Genomic DNA, 17,348 nt, shown 5'->3' with positions numbered 1-17,348 from the left:
ACTTCGCTGCGACCTGGCGGCGAGCATGAATTCTAACACATGGGACTCCGGGACTGGATTCCAGGACTCCTTTATTTTTAAGGGTCACTTCTCTAGCGTGGTGTTCCCCTGTCGGAGTGTTAACTTCATCCAGGGCGGGGCTTTGGCTGTGGTTTCACTTCTTTGCTTCCTCACCCTTTTCCTGGGCAACTGCAGAGAGACATTCAGGTCAGACCAGCAGTCGTCCCTGAACATGTGTCCACTTGTGGCTGTTAGCGTAAGCTTTTAGCGGTTTGTTGTATTAGAACAATGGTGAAAACACGCTTGTACTTTCTTTAACGTCAGTTCAGTTTGTAAATGTTTTTGTTTGAATCAACCAAAATATTTACACAGAGTTGGAACACAACTTAAGCTAGCGACACTGACCAAACATCCTTAGTATCTGACCTAGTAGTTGTGTCGTTGCTGTCACACTTTTGTCTGCAAAAGAATCTGAGCTAGGCTAGCATCCAAACAAGGTTGTATTTTCGTTAGCATTAAAGGCAGACAACCACAGAGAAGGATGGACAGAATTCAACCAGTAATTTTGTTGCGTTAGCCTTTCCGCCAGGCTAGCTTTTTTGCAAACGTTCATCTGCATCATGTCAGGTGAGAGGACTCCACTCATGCGTCTGATGGTGTCTGTCTTCAGGAAAAATGGCCATGAATGTCAGTGTATTCGTACCTCGGACCTCCAGGCGACACTCGACCTCGTCCTGGCCAAGGTCGTTGACGGCTCTGCAGGTGTATTTACCACCATCAAACAGACTCGGCTTGCGGATGTTGAGCGTCAGAACTCCCTGATTATTCTGCATCAGGAACTTGGGGTCTTCACCAATGACCATGCTGTTTTTCATCCAGATGATCTTGGGCTGCGACGACAGGGAGGAGCGGTTCAGGTCAGACAGAAGCTGTTCCCTCATGCTGGGGTGGGTACCTTGGGGTAACCGCGGACGGCGCAGCTGATGGCAGTTGCATATCCTGCAACCACTGATCTGTCCACCAGGGGTGCGGTGAACTTGGGGGAGGTGCTCATGTCAGCCTCTTTGAAGGGTGGAGGGGCGTAGTTCAGGTCTGGAAGACATGAGGTTCTAGAGAGGGTTTCTGCAGTTGAAACCTTGCCACCATCTTATCGGTCCGATGACTTTTTAGGTGCCATTCATGTCAAGGGAAACCGGTGGTCATAATGTTCTGGCTGAGTGGCGTGCACTTCTGTTTGATGCAGCGACGATGTCTTGGTGTGGTCTGCGGGTCACCTGTCTTGCTGATGAGGGCTGTGTTCTGGCTGACTCCCGGGTCCTCGCTCAGGCCGCAGATGTTCTCGCTGTAGACTCTGAATGAGTACTGGTTCCCCATGACCAGGTCCGACACGGTGCAGCCGGGCCGCCGGTTGTGTTCCAGCACTGTGAACCACTCCTGCCCAGAGAGAGCAGGTGAGTGGGGACATGTTTTCACGTACAGAACAGAAGCTTCTTTGTTGTATCTTCAACATTTCAGTCACCTTCATATTTATTATTTTTACTTTTGAACATTTTGCAATTCTCATTAAATACTGAAAGACTTGTTTGAAACATGGGTGAAACTATTTTTATGGAGGCAAGATTTAAATTTTCTTTATAAGGTTTTGAGGGTCCACTAAACTAATTTGAAACGGGACTATGGCGGTCAACAAATGTGGATTATGCCACTGCTGCCATGCTCTCAATGTGGAATCCTTCCATGATCATTTATTAAAGATCTCTGTTTTAAATGAAAAGGCCTGTGTCATGACTCTGCTCCTGTTCTGTCCCTTCAGTCATGTTTTGGTTTCTTCCGCCTCTCTTTCCTGGTTCCGATGTGTTCGACTGCCATTGTTTCCTTTCCTGAGATTTGGCCTCCTCTCGTTCCCTGTGGTAACTGCTGGTTCTCGTGGCTCTGCTTGTTTGTTTCTCTCGCTCCGTGCACTAGCTAGCTAATTTTGATTCCTCTGTGTTAAAGTTGAGTGTTTTGTCTCTTCGTGTTTCCTGGTGTGTTTCTTGACTATCTTGGTTCATTGTGTTTTCGTCTCCTCTAGTTCCATGTGATTTAAGTTAGTTTTCTCCCGGTTCAGTGACGTTTTCTGTTTGGACTTCTTAACTCATGTTTGTGGACTTCTGCCAGTTTAGTTTCTCCCTTTGGACATTTAGATTTTGCTCTGTTTTCCCCCGGTTCGGTGACGCTTTCAGTTGTGATTCTGTTGTTTGTGTAATTATTAAATATTATTTCTAACTGGCTCCTGCCTAACTCTAACCTTCACCACTCGCACTTGGGTCCAGTTCCACGTCCTCAACACGTGGCATTCGCTCCTCGTTCCCTTTGACTCGTGACAGCCTGGTTTGTTTCTCTCGATAGAATATTTATCGTATATGAATGTCATCAATTGCCTTCTATTAATTTATTTTCAAGAGTAGAGTCAGTGGTCACATGATTTATCATCGACAGCACCGTGCCCACCTTGGTCTTCATGTCGGCCTTCTGCACTGTGTAGCCAATGATCTCGCAGTTCCCGTCGTCTTTCGGCGGCTTCCACTCCAGCGCGGCGTTAAATCCCCAGACGTCTGCGACCCGCACTGCGATGGGAGGCCCGGGCTTCTCTGAGGGGAGGAGAGAGTTTGAAGCTTTTTCAGAGAAATGGGAACAAATCAGAGGGTCAATGATGGAGGATTTTGTCTCGACGCAGAACATTGGTACGTCATTGTTTTATCACAGAAGAAAGTAAAGTAGAATTAAAGCAAAAAGAACACTCATGGAAACGCGACAGTGCGTTTGATTCTATGACCACTTGGAAGAGCCCGTTGCGACCTGGAAGGTCATGGGTTGGACCTGCCAGATGTGTCTGAACAGTCGATAATCCCTCTTGTATGTCCCTGAGTGGAGAAAGTGCAGCGACAGCCAAGCCGATGGGACAGGAGGGGGCGGCAGAGATCAGAGCCGACGCGCCGCCTCATTAGCTCAAGCTTCCCGGCTGAGGAAGTAACAGAGTAGCCGTCAAAATCACAACCTAATCCCAGTCCGGATGCGAATAATCCATGTGGAGCTCTGCGGAATAATCCGGCGGCGTTTTGACCCTGGAGGATGACGAGTGAGCTGGCGGTCACGAGGCCGGCGGGTCCGGGATTAAACCGGCAGGAGCGACGAGTCGGCGCTTTGATGCCACTTTGAGCCTTTGGTGTGCAGGACTTATCCTGACGGACTGACAGCGGCAGCGTCCAACAGGTGATTAGTGAGCGCTAATGCTAACCCAATCATCCGAGTGCGACTCACCCACAATCTGTATGTGGATATGGGCGCTGTCCGACATGTTCTCAATCTGGACCGTCAGCGTGTACTTCCCGGAGTGGGCTCTGTCTGCTGAGCGGATGAAGAGGATGGTGTCGATGTCGCTGGTGCGACTTCCCACTGACTTGTCTTCCAGCAGGACGTCGTCCTTGAACCAGGTGACGACCGGACGTGGTTTCCCCTGCAGGAGGATGAAGGTCGCAGAGCAGATGTGTCCGTCAAAGACTCTAATATGCTCGGATTGAAGCCGACCTGAAAAGGGATCACCAGGTTGACCTTCTCGCCAACCTCCCTGACAAGTTTGGTTCTCAGATGGCGGGGAAGTCGGATCTTCGGATGCTCTGTCAAAGACAAAATAATGTCAGTCTACGCACCATCTTGCGTCGGTCGTCATCAAACTCACCCATGATCTCTCTGATGGTAACGGCCTGTGGCAGCGAGGCTGGAGGGCTACGTCCTGCTAGGTTGACCGCCACCACTCTGAACAGCACTTTCTCTCCCGTTGGAAGATCTCTCACTTTGAACTGGTTCTTTTCCACCAGGCCCTCGTGGGCTGGTACCCACTGGTCACCTGACAGACGATCGACATCTCAGACATCCGCGGAAGACGGATATATTGAAGAATACTCACATCCTTCTTTGCAGTACTCAATGATGTACCCATCGATGCCGCCAGCACCGATCTTCTCTGGTGGACGCCACTTGAGGGCACACGTTGTATCGGTCACATCGTCAACAGTGAGGCGGATGGGTTCACTGGTGGGAGCTGAGAGAGAAGACCGCTGGTCAACTCCGGATTCACCACCAGGTGGAGACAAATTCAGACCCACCAATAGGCATGAAGGGTTTGGAGGTGGCGCTGGGCAGTGAGATGCCGGTGCCGTTGACTGCAAACACCCTCATCTCGTAAAGAACGCCCTCGATCATCTTCTTGGCCTCGTAGGTGGTGGACTCGTACATGTCAAAGTTGAGCTTGGTCCATCTGGACGAGCCGATCTTCTTCCTTTCTATCAGGTAACCTGGAACAGTTGGTCATTAGAGAGGCAAAGTCAGGGGTGGTGGGAGGTTACCTTTGACTGGCACGCCGCCGTCAAATGAGGGCGGGTCCCATGTGATGCTGGCGCAGTCCTCTCCCACTGATGTGCACTTGACGTTCTCAGGAGGGTTGGGAACATCTGGAGAGCGAGCGAGGGAGGGTATGTGAGGCCCGGTGAGGACGTCGATGTCTCAGCCGAGCCATGAGACCACTGACCCACGATCTTGACGAAAAGTTCTGCCTTGTCCTCCCCAGCCGGGTTGGTCACGGTGATGGAGTAGTGGCCCTCGTCCTGCTTCTCCGCCCCCTCGATCACGAAGCTGCTCAGGGTCTTTCTGGTCTCCACACGCACCCGTCCCTCCGCCTCCAGCACCACCTAGCACACACCCAGTTCCTCACTCGTGCCGTCAGAGGTCGAAACACTCAACTCTCACTTTATCGCCCTTCATCCAGCACACGGTGGGGGCAGGGTCTCCAGACACTTCCACGTCCAGGCGCAGCTTGTTCCCGGCCACCACCACAATGGTGTTCTTGCTGCCGGTGCCGCTGGTGTCCAGGTGGATTTTGGGAGGATCTTTCATGTACAAAACACAGAGGTTAGGCTCATTGTATTGAACTGCCCATGGTCCTATCGCCTCTGTGCTGTCGGCGTCCTACAGTACGTCCGATCACGAGTTGGCTTCAGGCTGACACCCATCTCTGCGCCTTCGTCGTTGAGTCCCACTCCAAAAACTTCCAGAGTGGAAACACATTCAGTATTGAAATCCTTTGAAAACGTTCTCTGTCAGTGTGGGGCCTCTCCTGCTTGGGGAACGGAGCCTGGATACTGAGTTCCTCTCATCGAGAATTTCTTCTTCTTGAGTTTCTCATGCGAATTACAACTTTAATTGACGTATATGTGATGTTTGCGTGTTGAGAAATAAGGCTGAATGAGGCTAACAACAGGAAGGTTAGCGACATAGAATTCTATAGGTTGTTTTGACTGTGATGAGAGATGTAACTCCATTGTCTTGTTATGCTAATGGCTACATTGAAGAAACATTTTTCTCCATTCACTTCTCTTCCTCTTATTCGCGGTCAGGTGGCGGGGAAGCTTAGTATGTCAAACTAATTGTGTGTGTTTTTGCTGGTTTGATCGCTGAAGAAAGTATATTTTTCAACTTGTTCCCACCGAAGCGTCCGTGACAGACTCACCTTGACGTGGAACATAATCAATCTTGATCTCTGCAGGGAGGAAGGAGGAAGTAAGGACGGAGAATCACGTTAACTCGAAGACTCCTGACAAGTTGTCTTCTCACCCAGGAAGTTGAGTTTAGCCGACAGAGAGAGCGCGTATCCGTTGGGCACAAAGGTGTAGTCGCCGGCGTCTGACGGCTTCACGTCGTTGATCGTCAGCTTGTGCGTCCTGAGGAAGTGTTAGTGACAGGTTTCCATGGAGATGCACAAGTTCCCACTTTCTGTCATTTGGATTTGAGTCGACGACACAAGTGAGTCAAGATGATGGAGCTACGAGACCTTCCTATGTGCGTCATCTTGATCCGCTCGCTGGCCTGGACCTCCACGCCGTCCTTGAACCACGTCCCCGTCACGTTCTCGTCAGACACCTCGCACTTGAAGACGGCCTGCTCTGTGGCCTTCACCGTCAGGTCAGCGATGCTCTGAAGAACCTGCAGCTCCTTGTCTGGACACAAGAGGAGACACGTGATGAAGGTGATGAGGAAGACCACAAGAACGCATTAAAGGAGAGACCTCGAGGGCATGAGCCTCACTGGTTGTCCTTCCCTTGTCCATCTTCTGCGTCCTGGGTCCAACACTCTCTTGTGTCCACCCTAACTTGGTCTCCAAACATCTGCACATGACCCTCTGATATACTTTAGCTTCATCTCTGACTCTTCTGAGTCTCTAAAGATTCCCTTTCACTGGTGCTGCCCAATCGCAGTCCTCTCCACCTGGCCTGCACGCTCTTCTTCACCTCCCCTTGTCTCTGTTCATTGCTGGTGATAAGGCCGAATTTGGCAATAAGGAAGAAAACAAACATGAGGACGACAAAGTCGATCAAGCTGAAGAAGTGAAGAGGAAGACGACAGAGATGTGGTGATGACTCTTGAAGAAAAGAGGAAACTAAAGAGGAGGGGCGGAGGAGGTGGGAGTGAAGCTCAGGTACGCTGCGTGTGGGCCGGACCGGCGCTGCCCGGCGGGGCCTCATCTGCTCAATAATTCTGGTGTCGACGCAGATATCCGTGACAAATAACGAGCGATTCCGAGATGAGCGGAAACGGGTTCATTATGACTCCACTAATTTGTTGCCGGTCGCGCTTGTCAGAACGTCGAACGTCACCGTGAGCCGAATTTTTCCGGAGCTTGTAATGACGGCACAGAACTTTCCTGCGGAAGAAAACAGGTCTGGACTCTGGGAGAGAACCAACCTTCCACCTCCAGCTCGGCCTTGGACTGGCCCCCGTTGGTGACGGCAGAGTAGGTCCCCAGGTCCTCCTTGGTGACGTCGTTGATGATCAGGACGTGCCTCTTCCCGTCTTTCTTGAACCTGTACTTTGATCCCGCCGTGTCTTTGCTCAGCTCCTCTCCGTCCTTCATCCTGGAGCAGCAGAGCAGATTTACAGCTGTCAGGGATCGGGTACTTTTTTGAGAGGCGATCAGGCGGCGATCGATGAGAACTGAAATACTGAAGTACTTTTGTCCTGAATTGACATCCAGCACTTTTTGATGATTTGTTAAACAAGAGCAGACAGAAGCAGAGTAGAAAGTTAACGCAAAGCAGAAACAGATGAAGAAGACAGAGAAGGTTTGAGAATGAAAGAATGCAAAGCAGGTATGGAATAAAGCCTGGAAGCAGAGATGAGGAAAGCTGAGGAGATGTTGAAGAAGGAATGAAACATGAAGGAGCAAAAATGCAAGGGCCAAGTAGAAAAGAAGCAGGAAAGGGAGTAAAAGAAAGGGGCATGAAGTGGAAGAAGAAAACAAGAAGACTGTCGAGGGAGGCAGAAAGGATCACTCAGGAGGGAAGCAACAAGAAGAGGAAAAGAAAAAGGCAGAGAAGAATGTGAAAAAGGACCAGAAGAAAGCAGAGAATTCGACACGTGATAGAAGAAGAGACAACTATAAGAAGAAACATGAAGACGTGGTGAAGGACGTTTGGTGGCAGAAGTGAAGTCTTCAGGTCCTCACCATTTGACGTGCGCGCCTTCCTCCGACACCTCCACCTCGAACTCCACCTTCTCGCCCACCACTGTGTGGACGTCGTCCAGCAGCTTGGTGATGGTGACTGGAGGCTCTGAGGGGAGGAGCATCTGTCAGTGAGTGCAATGCTTGAGGTCATCGCAGCTGGTGACCTCGGGTGAGAGGAGAGCTGGCTCATGGCTCAGCTCTTTTTTTTCCTGAGGTAGTCCTCCGCAGCAATGTGTGGTTTAAACATCACAGGCCGCGTCTTTGTTTCCTCCTCTCACGAGGTTATCCGCCAGGAGCTCATCTTTTTTTAACAAGCCCCGACTCCACCAGACGAGAGTGAAGTCTTCACTCCTCCACTGCTCGGTGACACTCTTTATTAATACTTCATGGCATTCAAATAGATCTTCAGAAGCAAAGCAAACACAACAGCAAGACAATAAACAGAACATAAACATGTGAGGGGCGGCCATTAAAAATGAGCGAGCCGACAACAGAGCGCAGCGTGGGGCTGCGAGGCATCAAAGCCGCGAGACGGCAAAGACGCAGGCGACGAGGGAAGCGAGCCGTCAACCGGAGACGGCAGAAGAAAGAAGGCTTCCTCCGACGACAGTGACTCATCTACCTTTGACAAAAACCTCGGTGAAGCACTTCTCCTCGCCCACCACGCACTCGTACGCCGCGTCATCCGACAGGTTGCACTTGTTGATGGTGAGCGTCCGCTTGTTGCCCACGCTCTCAAAGACGTACCTGGAAGATGACATTGGTGAGAAATGGCATCCTGAGTGAACCTGAAGGCCTGAGTGAGTCACACACACACACACACACACACACGCGGTGACGGAGCATCAGGCACATGAGAAGCATCTCCATGGAAACCAGCTGCAGGTCTTCACCTCAGTGAGCCGTCAACCGATTGTGATGAAAACAAGGACGTTTCAGACCAGATGAGGATTTTCATGCCTGTTAGCGTGTGTGAGGAGGAACATGGGACACGATTTAACCGCTGTCTGATTCAGCGCTGCCGCGACGATAAAGCTAATCCAGTAGTGAAGCATCTGGGACAAGTGCTTCGTCCAGGAGGATCGTGGGTTTGTTACCCTCAAAACTCTCATGCGATCCGCAGTCACGCAAACTCCAACTCACTTGGCCGACGGTTTGATCTCCTGCCCGTTCTTCAGCCATGTGATCGGAGCGCTGGGGTCGGCCACCTCCACTGAGAGCTGGATCTTCTTGCCTTTGTCCACCGAGTAGGCGGACTCCAGCTTCATCAGGAACGCTACCAAAACAGCACCACATTCTCATCACTGTCCAATTTTTCATCATATGTAGGAGCAGCAAGGGCCGCGAGAAGACGCCAGCTCACTCCCCGGGGAGCGCCACACCGAGCTGGTATTTACCGCCACACGCCCAGCTCCTCAATTAGTCTGCCTCCAGGGACGAGTCCTGGCGAGCAGTTGAGATGAGGAGACTCCTCTAATTCTACTCGCTGCTGCAGTTAATGTGATACATATTTAGTATTTTCACTGTGAACCTGCAGAAGATGCTGCAGATGAATCTTTTGGATCTAAAGTTGAGGTGCAATGATGCTCCAATGAGGTCCAGCTGAAGTTCTCGAGTCATGACTGAAGTTCACGTTTGTTAGTAGGAGCCAAGAGGTTTGGCTCCTTCAGAAGGAGCAGAGTCTGCGTCATCTGCTGTGAAGAGGAGGCTGAGTGGCCTGCTGCTCCTCTGGGTCAGGCTCGTCTGGTAAAGGCCGCCACTCTGCTGCGTGCCGACACGCCGGCGCTGACGCACACTCGCCCTGGCGTGCGGGAAGCTGCTCTGCTTAACTTGACCTCATCACACGCTCGACCTCAGACTCTCAGTGACTCCAGTCACGTCGGGTCAGCATCTGACGTCAGCGCTGCTTCTGCTGGAGGGGTCGGTCTCCTACCGTCGCTCTTCTTCGTCTCCATCTTCATCTTCTTCAGCCTCTTCAACATGCCCCTCAGGTCGGTGATGCCGTACTGGAAGGCGATCTTCTCGTAGTCGCAGGGCTTCGCCGCCTTCAGGATCTCCCAGACATCCACCTCCTCCTTGGGCCCCTCCTGCTTCTTCTCCCTGAGCGTGAGCAGAGTCCTCGTCACTTCCAGAACCTCAGGCTGCGCTTGCTTTAATTACTCAAGAACATGGGCTTCTTGACCCTCATAAAGAGGCCCCCGAGTGGGGGCTGGGGGGCCACAAGCAGACAAGTCTGAAAGTAATCACTGGCAGCGGAGCGGAGCTGACCTTTATGTGAAAACATCTGCTTCATAAAGAGTCAAACCGAGCCAGATCAGGTTCTTCAGTGGTCTTCCTGGTGAAACTAGGAGCTGTCAGAGCTGAAGATGGCCCTTTTCAATCATGACACCTGATGCAAGGTAGCTATAGAGATATAGTCAGCCAATGGCGCGAGCGTCAAACCTGCGGGTCGGAATCTGCCCGTACCATTTGAGACCTGAGATTTGGCCACAACTTCAGCTTGACACATGACTTGGGAACCTTTGCGCCATGGAGCCTGTCTAAACTCCAAAAACACATGACCCTTCAACTGCCATTGTTTAGAGAGTCGACACAGGACTCTTGAACGATCCAAGATTCAAGACTCCTCCCTCCTGGCGCCTTGGTTTCCGCCCACAAAAACGTGTTCAGGTTTGGTGGTTGGCCTGTGTGTTCCTACCTGCTGCGGCTTGTCGTGCGACTTAGTCCTGGATAGACGCCGCTCCATATCCACCAAAGCGACTTTCCCACACCCCTTAAATCACGTTAAAAACGTGGGTCAATCTGCTGGGGGGGCGGAGCTAAAGTTAGCGGACAGTCAGAATTGTAGCCCTTAATTTACTGTGGTGGTCTATGGACAGATCTGGGTCCCGGTTTGTGGCACGTGTGTTTGGTGTCGTCGTCCCTCTGCGAACACCGTGAATGACTTCAGGAGACACAGTGAGTCTCATCCTTAGACTGGAGCGCTTCCGGCAAGAATTTAGGTCAAATTCAAAATTGCCCATTTCGCTCGACTTCAGCCCATCTCAACTGACATTTCACTAGATATCAGTTCAGCAGCGTTTAAAACAGGTCTCCTTTGAAGGCTGAATGGAGAAGGGCTTTACCTTTTCTTGAGCAGAGCGCTGAAGTCCAGGTCCCCCGCGTCCTCGCCAGCGTCGCCGCTGCAAGTGAATATCAGGACAGTTACAGCTGTCACAGCCTCCAATGACTCGGACAGAGCTTTAGGAAATATAATCACCCACTAGGAGGCAGCGAAAAAATAGAATAATATCAGAAAATGAAAAGCATTGAGATCCAGCAAAACAACAGCGGTGTTACTCCAAGATGCTGCTGCATTCATGCAAAAATAGACAGAGATTTGTTGAGCGTGAGCCGTAATGCCAGCGTTAATATTGGAGCTTCGTGAGTTATTCCTGACTGTGTCGGTGAAGTTGTTAAAATTTCAATTTATGGAGGGAGATTTAGTGGGTCACTAAAACCGGTTCATAAATAACTGGAGACAGAATCCTGCTCTTTTGTGAGCAAATGTTCGCTACAGTTGTGGGCAGGGATTAGCACCACCAGGAGTCGCACTTATCCTCGGTGGATTAGGACGCGTCGCCAAACTGTCGCCCAAGCAAAGTACCACGAGGAGAGAAGCAGCGCAAAACTCACTGATTTAGGTTTTTCTTTTCTGTGGTTGACCTTGGTGTTTTTTCATATTTAATGCCAGTCTTATTTGCATTATTTTCACAGTAAAAGATTTAATGTAACCATTTTTAATGTCCACCCTCATTTTTTTATGTCCTCAGTTATTTTATTTCTACAGTAATTATTTTTCACTGTCCTGTTATTTTTTTCAAGAGTGTTTTTATTTTCACCACAATCAAACGTGTCCTCTTTTTGTCAACACTTTTTTTTTCTTTTTTAAATTTCTACTCTTGTTTCTACCATTATCATGTTTTCCACCAATAAATTCCTTCACCCTTTTTTCAATTCTCCAACCAAATATTTCAATCAAATAATCACTTCTATAGTCAATTTTTTTGAGATCTTTCTTTTGACCATCCTTGTGTGTGTATATATATATCTATATATATTCACTAGGCCAAATCAAGATTGTAGGCTTTTCTCAGCAATGTTTGTTTTATTATTATTAGTTTTTATTTTCAAGTTTCCAGAGTTTTGTTTTTTTTTCTCCTCACGTCAGTTTTATTTGCTGCTGCCGTTCCTTTTGCGACTGACACATGTTGTATTCAATATATTGGTTCATTGTGTCTGAAGCTGAGTCTGTCTAAACTTGGCTGCTTCGTTGCTGCATCTTTGACTCGCTCTCCAGACTCCAGTGTAGCATCATCACCCTTCCAAGATTATTCAACTGCCTGGAAAGTGATGCGCGACGTCGGCTGATAAATATGTGCCAGCACCTCTGATGCGAACGCATCTGGCAGCAGCTTCACCGCGTGGCCTTTTTTTTTCTGACCAAACAGGGCTGATAACTTCCCAGTCCCTTGCTGTGATCGTCTTCCCCCGGTGGGTGAGTGGTTCATCCGAGGACACCATCCTTAAGCCCTAGCCATGGCAGCCACTGCTCCCGCGGTGGTGATGTTCTCATTTACAGGACACACCAAATCAAAGAATGGACGCGTGAGCACGTCAGTGAAGCTAATCTGGTGAAGCCGCGCGCCTGTCGTGTCAGACCTCCATCAAAGAGAACGGCACCTCGCTGGATGGGCGCGCGTGCAGGGTTTTAATCAGCCGCCCAGTCATGATTTTACTTGTCATGTTTGGAGCACCAGCATCTGCTTCATTAAAATATAATGCAGCCCACTAAAAATGTGCAGGAAGAGTGGGAGCCAGCTGAAGCGTGGAGTTTCTGGATTCTCCCAAAATCCGGAGGAAACGCCAGCCACGCACCAGCGCCCCCGCGAGTTTGACTCCAGAGAGTGAAATGGAGAAGCCGGACGTGACGTGAACATATGACGACTTGATTTTACTTGATCAGCGTCTAGTGCCTCAGTCCTCCAGCCTTTGGATCTTCAAGTGTTTCGCTCTGCAAGTCTTATGGTCCACGAGTGCTTAAGTCTACAAGTCTATTGATCCACAAGTGCACAAGTCTACAAGTCTTTTGATCCGCGTGTGTTCTTGGAACACAAGTCTTTTGGTCCGCAAGTCCCTTGGACTGCATGTGTATTGGTTTTTGTTGCTTAAGTCTGCAAGTCTTTTGGTCCAAGTGTGCTCTTGGTCCGCGAGTGCCTTGGAATACAAGTGGTTTGGTCCACAATTGCCTTGTTTCATGAGTCTTTTGGTGCATGAGTGCCACAGTCTTTGGTCCACAAGTGTCTTCGTTTACCAGTCTTTTGGTCCTCAAGTGTCTTGGTCTGCAAGTCTATTGGTCCACGAGCGCCTGCCTCAGGAGCCGTCAGAAAGGTGCAGCAAGTTGCGTCGCTTCAAAGTGGGCGTGTCTGTGGGCGGAGACTCGTAGCAAGGCTAACAAGAAGTGGCTGCCTGCCCGGCAGTCTGGTAACAGCCTGTTCAAACGACAAGCTAATAATCGCTCATGGAGCTCAGTGCAGGAGCGCCAGTCTTTGAACCTCCTCATCGCTGATGTTTTGCCAAGTCTTACTGCCAGTGTGAATGAAAGGGTGAAACACAATCCAATTCCAGCTTCTCTTTGAAGATGTGAAGTCTTGTAAAATCCATAATTTAGCGTTGATCACACCTCCTCAGCCTTTGTGCGGCAGCCGCAACAAAACCGTGACCCACATTGAAATCACTCACTGACAGACGTGTGAATGAATGAGGTATGGTGTGGTCGCCACGCGGCGCCCGCATGCTAGCACTCTCTTTACTGTGGCCTGGCATGTGAGGACGGGTTCCACCTCATCACGAATGCTGGCTTGACGTGTGTCCAAGTGTGGCGCCGGCCCATTTGATGACAATCAACATGGACTGCAACGTGATGTTTGCGAGATGAAAAGAAACAGGTTTTTTTTTTCCACTTCTGCAGAGCTATTTATGATCAGTGATGGCGACAACACCCGCTGTGACCTGATTAGGAAATGCACCGCCGACACAGTTCTGCACTTGGACGGCAGTGACTGCAGAACCTTCAGAGCCTCTCGTGTTTGTGGATGATGCAGTGATCTGAGGAGGAGGAGGTGGAGGAGAGGAATGGTGGGCGTGAGAGGGAGGAGCAAGAGTGAAGGTGAGGGAGTGAAAAAGGTATTGGAGCAAGGTGAAGAAGGGAGTGCAGGCAGGGTGGAGATGTTTGACAAGTCAACGACAAGAGCCAAGTATGGGAGGAGTAGCAAACACCAGGGCTGTTTTGGGGGCTCCTTCAACTAACCCCTCGTACAGCGGTCACTTCTCAGCCGACTTGTTCCCGTCTCTCCACCCCTTCCTTGGCCTGTCGCTTCTCCAGCTCCTCTCAGTCTGATGAAAAACATCAGATGTTAGCCGCAGGAGCACATTGTGGGCGTAAGTCAATAATTGGACCCTTTGCTGTGACTAACAGGATTACGAAAGGAATATTTAATGAGCAACATGTGTTCTGAAGGAGCTTCTCCTTCAGAACCAGGTCAAGAGGTAAGATGCTGCTGAACGTTAGCAAGAATTCATGTCTTCATTTCTACCACCGAAGCCGGCAGGAAAGTAGGATGCGCGTGTCTTGGAACGTTGGCGGTCCCTGGCCCTACAGACAAGCCCCACCCACTATCGCGTCGTGACGGATGGCGTGGCGGCGCCGACGTCTTCAGCTAATTGGATTCTCCACACCTCCTCTGAAAGTTGATCTCCATGACCTCCACATCTTCCATGTTCTAACGCACTCCTCCATTATCTCTCCGGGAACATGTTTGACAAACTTTTCCCACCCCTCCTCCCACGTCCTCAAGCTCTCGCTGACAGGCTTCGTCCTCACTTCAAGAGAGTTGAAAGACGGTGCCTCCTTTCGGAATGGGAAATAACAAAAGTTTTCAGGGTTTAGACTTGTGTCTGGACGTGAGGTGGGACGGGTTGTTCTGCTCAGAACAATGGTGGACCCCGGCACTCCCTCTGTAAACCCCAGTCCCTCTCAAACAGGAATATGTTAGCTGCTTCACAGAAGTCAGTAGATGACAGGACGTGCAGAAGGAACACTGGAGCCATGCTGGTGGTTGGAACCAAAGACACGACAGAGACTTGAGCTGAGCAACAGACAGACCCTCAGACAAAGAAACTGGTTGAGAGTGACACATGCCCAGAGGCAGAGATGGAAAGCCGAGTGCATGGCTGACACTTTTGACAGGTGACACGCCGAGCCGCTGACACTCACGATCGTTTAAACGCCTCCAAGATGTTGTCCTGCTGCTCCTCTTGTGCCGCTGCAGCCAGACAGAAGAGACTGGTGAGGCGGTGGAGGAATTACAGGCTGATGACCCCGGCAGGCTGAGATATGATCGGACCTAATGTGCGTGGCGCTCGCTGAGTTATTGGCTGACAAAGCCAGTTACATGCTAATGGGGCGTCCTATGAATGGAGGATGACAATGCCGTGATGAAGGGGGCCGACTCACCCTGCACCGACACCTCAAACGTGCAGCTGTCGCACTTGTCTTTGGAGGTGACCTCGCAGCGGTAGCCACCCGCGTCTCCGTCCACCACTTTGATGATGCTCATCTCGTAGGTGTAGACCTGGCGAGGCCACATGGAACAACATTTACATTCAGTGAGGAGAACTGTTCCGACGTCACTGTCTAACCTCGGAGCTCAGTATCTGGCTGTTCTCTTTGAAATGGCTTTTGTAGGATTTACGACGGGCCAATTGCTGGTTTATGTTGGCAGTAACCAGGGCGCTGAACACTTTTATGGTGAGAGGTATTTCGCCAATCGTGGCACAAACGAGAGCGGAGCCACAGCTGAGAGGGCTCATCTCACAGCTGTCTCTGATGTTTTAAATCTCACTCGTAACAGGATCTAAACGTGGCCGATAAAAAGTCCCAAAATAATGTGCTAACTTGGGTGTAAAGTGGACTGGTTTTCGTCTTTCAAAAGTTGGAGCTGTTGTGGACGTGTAGCCTCTCGGGCCGTGACCTTGAGGTGGAAGCAGCCCCACCCACCTTTGTGTTCCGGTCGTAGGTCTCTTTGAACTGCAGGTGTTTCCCGGCTTTGCTTCCCAGGTCCAGCCACTTCCCCTTCAACCATTTCATGCTCGGCTTCCGCGTCAGACTGGAGGAGTCCACCTTGGCCACGAATGTGATGTCCTTCCCTGCGTGACGATAAAACACCACCCGTTTGAGCAAATCCGCCTGAAGAAATGAGGCAGTGCCACCGTGCCTAGTGTCAGGCAGTGTTTTGGACTCAATATGAGTCATGGCCCTATCAAGCTGGATCACATATCTGAATCTTCTCTTGGTGATTTTTGATCTCAATAAAGAGGCCGGGTGACCGAGTCCAGGTTAAGGCTGCACAAACTAAACTTGGCAGTGACCCTCTCTTATCCTGCAGCGTTGAGTGCCTCCCGGCTGACAGCCCAACATGGATCTGCCCATTTGCTAGGGGGTCACAAAGGTTGAGGGATGGGGTAGAGACCTCGGCGGTACGACGACCACGTTCCTACTTTGATTCTCCTAGTTGAGATGAGGTGGGCACCTTGGCTCTCTCTCCTAGAAGAGGTTTTTGGGGGACAGTCTGGGCATCTCTGCTTCAGCCTTCCTCGGACAAGCAGTGTAAAATAAATGGATTGTCGCCATGCTTGCCATTGTTTGATGGAAATGAGTCCTGGGCTGTTGCTTAGCTTCCTACTAGTCAGATGGTTTTGCTTTGAATCAAATGCCAAAAATGGATCTGGTCCACCATGCTGCTGTTGGACTCCATATTTTGCTCTTTGGTTCATAAAACTTGATCTTTTTTTTCTTCCCCAGGCTCGTTGTTGTGTAATTTGTCGGCAGACTTGGATTAATTTGGCTTTCATTTTACGCTGGGTGATTCCGCAGACAGGACCTTTTGTTGCAGTCACACTTTCAGGCTTCAGCACGAAGAGGCCGGTCAGTTGGGACAGCTGAGGATCCTCTCCTGGGACGTGTTCTGCCAACAACAATACAAGAATTAGAAAGGTTGTAAACATGAGCAGGGAACTGCTGAAGCCTGTGGATTGGATATAACCCTGCTGTAGTCTGATGCAGAAGTTGGATCTGGACTTCAGCGCAGACTACCACCTTTGCCCGCTCACACTCAAGATGCAGCCACCTCATCCTCATTTATGATCATAGAAACCACGTTGTTGGTCTTGTTACAGCTTTGTAGTCACACCACAGCTGTCACTCAACACTTATTGGGTGCAGGCCATTTCAAGAGCGAAACAACCGAGGTCAGCGAGACCTAGAAAACCACCAAACCACCAGAATCTTCAACCTTCCATGTGGCAAACGATGGAGCCTTTTCCTTGACGGGCAAAGTTGACTCCTTGAAGACACTTCAGTAGAGGCCGCCCAAAATAGTGGCAGCTCAGTAGCTTGGATGGTATCTGTCTGCCTACTGTGGAGACTGTTGTGGTTTCTTGAGCGATGTTAAAGAAAAACACAGCTCCGTACATGTCAGCCAGTCACAAAATGCTAAACACTACGCATGAAATCCTTGATTTCAATTTACTCTGCCTCATTAAAACATAAAAAAAATATATATCGTTTTTGCCGGATGTGACGTCATCACTCCGCGGCAGGTCGGACACATTTGGTACCCACACAGGATCAACATCACGAGACCATTTTAAAGAAGTGCCATCTTGAAAGGACAAGTCCTGAGCTTTACGGCGATGCTGATGCCTTGTTTTC

The 17,348-nt window shown here is 50.0% G+C and overlaps 1 protein-coding gene across 2 annotated transcripts; it reads right to left on the bottom strand.

Moving 5' to 3' along the window:
- Positions 1 to 82: 82 nt before the first annotated feature.
- Positions 83 to 17,109, bottom strand: mybpc2a (myosin binding protein Ca). Of its 2 annotated transcripts, none has more exons than XM_053850968.1 (26): positions 16,519 to 17,109; positions 15,636 to 15,784; positions 15,093 to 15,210; positions 14,853 to 14,901; positions 10,663 to 10,719; positions 9,471 to 9,637; positions 8,681 to 8,813; positions 8,160 to 8,284; positions 7,538 to 7,643; positions 6,778 to 6,947; positions 5,867 to 6,032; positions 5,650 to 5,756; positions 5,546 to 5,575; positions 4,786 to 4,925; positions 4,568 to 4,727; positions 4,386 to 4,490; positions 4,146 to 4,334; positions 3,947 to 4,081; positions 3,719 to 3,886; positions 3,568 to 3,656; positions 3,301 to 3,496; positions 2,491 to 2,630; positions 1,275 to 1,434; positions 956 to 1,092; positions 704 to 890; positions 83 to 189 (listed from the first exon to the last, which is right to left on the bottom strand). In XM_053850968.1, exons 1-26 carry the CDS (start codon positions 16,640 to 16,642, stop codon positions 155 to 157), a joined length of 3,342 nt encoding a protein of 1,113 aa, XP_053706943.1. In that variant the 5' UTR covers positions 16,643 to 17,109; the 3' UTR covers positions 83 to 154. The 2 variants fall into 2 exon arrangements, with proteins under 2 accessions (XP_053706943.1, XP_053706944.1); XM_053850969.1 differs by having other exon boundaries at positions 3,583 to 3,656.
- Between the last annotated feature and the right edge of the window lie 239 nt (positions 17,110 to 17,348).

This window comes from Synchiropus splendidus, chromosome 19 (genome assembly GCF_027744825.2).
Source record: "Synchiropus splendidus isolate RoL2022-P1 chromosome 19, RoL_Sspl_1.0, whole genome shotgun sequence".
Classification (NCBI taxonomy): domain Eukaryota; kingdom Metazoa; phylum Chordata; class Actinopteri; order Syngnathiformes; family Callionymidae; genus Synchiropus; species Synchiropus splendidus.
The sequence above is the reverse complement of the archived record's forward strand: the minus strand, read 5'-3'. Positions and strand labels throughout refer to the sequence as shown.